Raw genomic sequence first — 5000 nt, forward strand, 5'->3', positions numbered from 1 at the left:
CCTGAATATACTACCCTGGATGTTATATTCCAGGTCTCCTTACTCAGAAAACTACAAAAGTATCATCAACTGTAATATGTAAATAAAACAATGATGGGAAGAACAAGGAAACACATGACTATGCCTTTTTCTTATCTTTTTCAGGGCAATGTGGTGAAAAGGCCTTCAACAAATTTATGACTTCTCACTTTTTTTTATTAATTGTTCAGCATCAACTACTGTGCTGATTTCATGCTTTATAATCTCAAACAAAGGTACCAGGAATTGAAAGTTTATAAAAGCTCCCAAGCATAATGGATCCTAACAGCACCTTTTATAGGAAAAGAAATACATTGAGAAGGCTTATATGCTTACATGCTCATGCTAACATGTTCTAGGACTAGAAAATTCCTCTATGCAACTGTGTACAACTAATCCATCCCAAAAGAAGTATAAAATGTAAACCATTAATGTGTATGATCTCCTACTTAATATTTATAATACCTCATGCATCAAAATTAATTGATAAGGCTATATATTTTTCCATATATCTATATAATGATAAGCCCTCAAAAAGAGAGATTCAGTTCCACCACAAATGGTCATCATCAATACTTTCATCCTTGTAAGAAAAACTGTGATGTCCTCATAAGGGGTAGACGCAACACAGGAAAATGTATAAAACTGACATTCAAATTGTTAACTCATTGCTGCCATGTAAATGTACTATAGTTTTCTTTTGTGAATTTTGTTTGCACATGGATGGCTCCACAAGTACTGAGCTATCAAGGAGCCTACATGATCTTTCCCGATTTTCCCTTTCCTTGAGATTTCAGAAAAATGCTATAAATACTGATATTATTATCAGTATTGGCATTATGATGATTATAATGTCCTTAACAACATTAAAAGAACGAAGACTTTTTTTTTCAATCTGGTAAATAGGTTTAATATGTGGGACTAGTAATTGACTCTTAGTGATTAATTACTTGAGAAGCCATTAAGGACTAAGACAGTTAATACACAAACAAGCAAACAAACAAACAAAAAATGGACATGGCATGTATTTTGCCATCCCAATACCAATGAGATACCAAAAAAAGGGCTCTTTATAAAGAAAATGTGGTAAAGAAACTAAAGAAACTGAGGGCCATATTAGTGGAAGATGAGGATGCAGAGAAGAAGGAAAAGGATGAGGACAAGTTAAAGGAAGATAATGAGGCTAACGAGGAGGAGCAGGCAAAGAAGAAGGAGATGGAGAAGGAGGAGGAGGAGGAAAAAGTAGAAGGAAGAGAAGGTAGAAGAAGGAGAATAAGAACAAGAAGGAAGCTAGTAATGGCAGAGGAGGAAGAGGCAGGGGTGAGGAGTAGGTGTAGGAGACAGGGTAGAAAGAGGAGGAGGAGGAGAACAGAGTGGGAGGGAGAATAAAAGGAGAGGAAGCAGAAAGAGAAAAAGAATATACCTTTCCACCATCAATCTGTTAGTGGGTAAACAAAACAGTAATTAACTTGTTCAACTTACTTGTCTTTGCTTGGAACTGTTCCACATTGTCTTTTCTGTCCATCTTCATCCACAACCCATGCTCGCCACTGACCAGGCACATTGTTAAACATTGTGTTATCTACATATAAAATGTCTTCTTTTCGAAAGCGAAGATCAGTAGAATCCCCGGCGTCACCCAATCGATCAAACAATGCACGTATATAGAAGCTGTCACCAGGTTTGTCCTGAATTTCTTCATATCCTGAAAGCATTAGCAAATAACAACATGAATGGAATCATGAACAAATAAGACGCTGCTAAACTAAGTAAATTAGTACTTGAAAGTCAAGAAAGAAAGGAAAGAAAAAGGGAAAATACTATCAATATAGAAATAAAACCTAATATCACAGATTTCTCAGTTAACAATGTCTTCCTTGAACTCACTTTGGTAATTGTACTGCACTAGCATTTTGACATTATCAGCAGGTTTTGCAAGCTCAAAGGCAGCTTGTTCAGCAGTAGCATGTCGGAGATCCACTCCATTGTACTCAAGGATGTGGTCACCGGGACGGAGCCCAGCTTTAGCTGCCGGGGAGTCTGGAGGAACAGCATGGACAAAGATCCCCAGAGCATTTCCCCCAACCATCTGTATTCCCAAATTGTGGGATTTATTAAGCTCCAAGTACACCAGTCTTGGTTCTGCGCTTGCATTATTAGGGCTGACTCCACTTCCTCCACTGCCTGCTCCAGGATTATTGCCTCCACTACTAACACCACCATTACTGTTACCAACACCACCATTCTCACTACGCCTGAAAATGAATAATGGAATTAATGTGGAATAATCTGCCACCAATTATTTCTAACAGTATCTAACAACAATCCGATGTTTTTATACACCACATAGAACATTTTCACTGAAATTAAAACCCAAGTATTGAAAAGCTTCATCACACACACCTTGAAAATGTTTCTCTTTTAAGCGAGTTCATCACATGTGCAATTTCAGGACGGGTGAGTGTGGATCTAGCAGAAGGCGACAAGGAATGATCAAGGGAATGGTCAAGAGTGTCACGAAGATCCAGTGGGCTACGGAGAGTGGATGTAGATGATGGAGGCATGTTATCATCATCTACAGAATGGGGAGAGTCATGCGAGGTTGGTTTGGGAGAGTTGCGAGGGGTTGGGGTGCCCGAGCGAGAACCTCCGACACTGCTGCTGCTGCTGCTGCCTACCCAACCTTCTGCTTCTTGGTATTCTGTAAAATAAACAGTTAAGTTAATAAGCAACCGTCTAACCAAAAATTTCTTTAGCTTGCCCATAGACAATAACATTTTAAAACTAGCTGGCAATAGAGATTACAATAAAAAAGAAATACTTTAAATACCCAACTCCATTTTCACTTACTTTCTGGATTATATTGGACTAGCATGGTAACAGATGTGCCACACTGGGAAAGTACTGTTGAGGCTGACTGCTTTGTAGCTGATCTCAAATTGATTCCACAAACCTCTAATAACTGGTCACCAACACACAACCCAACCTGTTCAATCATTCATCAATTAAACTCAGGACATATATCACAATATATGTAAATATTTTCAGTATGTGGTCACAAGATCTTACAGTGTAGAATATGTAACAATGACAATTAAGAATATGAATAAGCCATACCTGGGAGGCAAGTGAATTGAGTGTTACTGCAGAGACAAAAACACCCCCATTCTCTAAACAACGAATTTGGATGCCCAGAGGCTCTGCAGACTTTTCTATGTCAATATTTCTAATTTCTCCTGAATGTGGTCTGTTGGCAAAAATATATGTTATTCCTACATGAAAAAATATCACAAGAAAATAATAACAATAATGAAACATTAATATAAAGTTTTTTATTAAACAATTATGACTTTCAGTGATTAACATGTATAACCATTCCTTCATGAAAGGTCAATATACCTCTTCTGCCAAGTATAGTCCGGATAATGGGGGTTGTGCACAGAGTGTGTGATGTGAGTGATGTGTTGTCCTCTTGCTGACACTCCACCCCCACCGACTGTTTCCACGGAACATGTAAAAGGCATTGGGGATCCTCTCTCTGATGTTCTCTCAAGGCTGCTCCCTTTCCCTCCACTGCTCTTGCTTGCAACACTTGCATTGCTTGGTATTCTTAAAAGGACAATATTAGTTTATTCATCATTTGAACAGAACACCATGAAAATAGAGATCAAATCACATTACCACACATTTTGAAATAATAAAAATCTCAACCCGCCAAGGAGAAATTGTCAACTACTTAAAACAGGAATCAATCTGCTACAATATTTCTCAAAATCTCATGATAATAAAAGTAAGCACCCTAATCAATTATACTTCCCTTTATGATGTCAATTTTTTATCATAGAGACTGTGTTACCATTCTTTTCCAAAAAAAGTATAAATAACTAAAAAAGAAAAAAAAGAATTACCTGATTCGTTCATCTTCTTTTTTGCGAGGCATGGTACCCGTGAAGCGTTGAGAATCGTGGTAAGACGGAGGACAAGAGTGGTGAGGAAGCAGTGGATGATCATCAGATGTTGGACGGTATGGGTGAAGATGATGAAGAGTACGGGGTTTGTGATGGCCAGGCAACTCTAGTGATGGGGAAGGAGAGTGGTAGAAAACTCCACCACTTACAGTCCCAATCATACCAACTGGTGTGGGGGAGGATGCCTGACGGCTTTCATAGTAGCCCCGACCATCTCGGGGATCACGTTCCAGTCCAGAGGGAAAAATGCTATCTCCACTCCTAGATTGTGACAGGTAGTGTGAAGGAACCACAGGCAAGGTGGGAGGCGACGAGTAGCGTGGAGAGACGGCAGATATTGAAGAGCCTACAGAACTATGAGGATATTGGTGAGGATGACTGAGGGAGAAATGTGACAAATGAGGATAAGGACCAAATCCTTGAGGTGATCTTAAAGGTGGATTTGGTGGAGAATAAAGCCCCGAATGAGGGTGAGGAATGCGTGAGTTGGGAGTGCGGTCATGATGCAGTGGGGATGGCCTCGTACCATACACAGGAGGTTGACTGATTTGAAGACTGTTGTCTATGCTCTCACTATCACTTGGAGGATACTTCAGAATATTCTTTTTTACATAGTACTCCAGCTCAGCCTTGCCAACTTTCCCAGACTTCACAGAGAAATCAAGTGACGTATCAGATGTAAGGGAACTTAAACGATCTCTATCTCTTTCTGAATCCTCACTTTTTCTTTCAATAGAGGTGTTGTGTGGACCTACATTAGAATACACCTCTTGACTGGGATATACATTACTACTGGACTGTGGACTGGAATAAACTTGGGATGCACTACTATAAGATGAAGGTTTTGCACTTATATCTACACTTTTATTGTAGGGGGAAAGCTGCTGACTCCTTGGGCTAGTTGGTGTACCTCTAGGACTTGATCTTGAGCTCATGTATCTATCATGGTGGTAACTTTCGTAAGATTTCTCATCACATGAATACTGGGAAGTCATGGGGTTTGGAAAGAACACA

The 5000-nt window shown here is 39.4% G+C and overlaps 1 protein-coding gene across 2 annotated transcripts in view; it reads right to left on the bottom strand.

Moving 5' to 3' along the window:
* Positions 1–1500: 1500 nt before the first annotated feature.
* The window catches only part of LOC113809823 (disks large homolog 5-like), a gene marked incomplete at both ends in the record, with an annotated part of 16520 nt that continues 13020 nt past the window's right edge, over positions 1501–5000 (bottom strand). For both annotated transcript variants that reach the window (XM_070132774.1, XM_070132773.1), the window contains 7 exon segments: positions 1501–1723; positions 1906–2273; positions 2422–2719; positions 2869–3004; positions 3136–3265; positions 3418–3627; positions 3927–5000. The exon segment at positions 3927–5000 is cut by the window's right edge and continues 737 nt beyond it. In XM_070132774.1, the coding sequence (XP_069988875.1) occupies positions 1501–1723; positions 1906–2273; positions 2422–2719; positions 2869–3004; positions 3136–3265; positions 3418–3627; positions 3927–5000 (2439 nt within the window).

The sequence above is a fragment of the Penaeus vannamei genome, chromosome 18 (assembly GCF_042767895.1).
Source record: "Penaeus vannamei isolate JL-2024 chromosome 18, ASM4276789v1, whole genome shotgun sequence".
Lineage (NCBI taxonomy): Eukaryota > Metazoa > Arthropoda > Malacostraca > Decapoda > Penaeidae > Penaeus > Penaeus vannamei.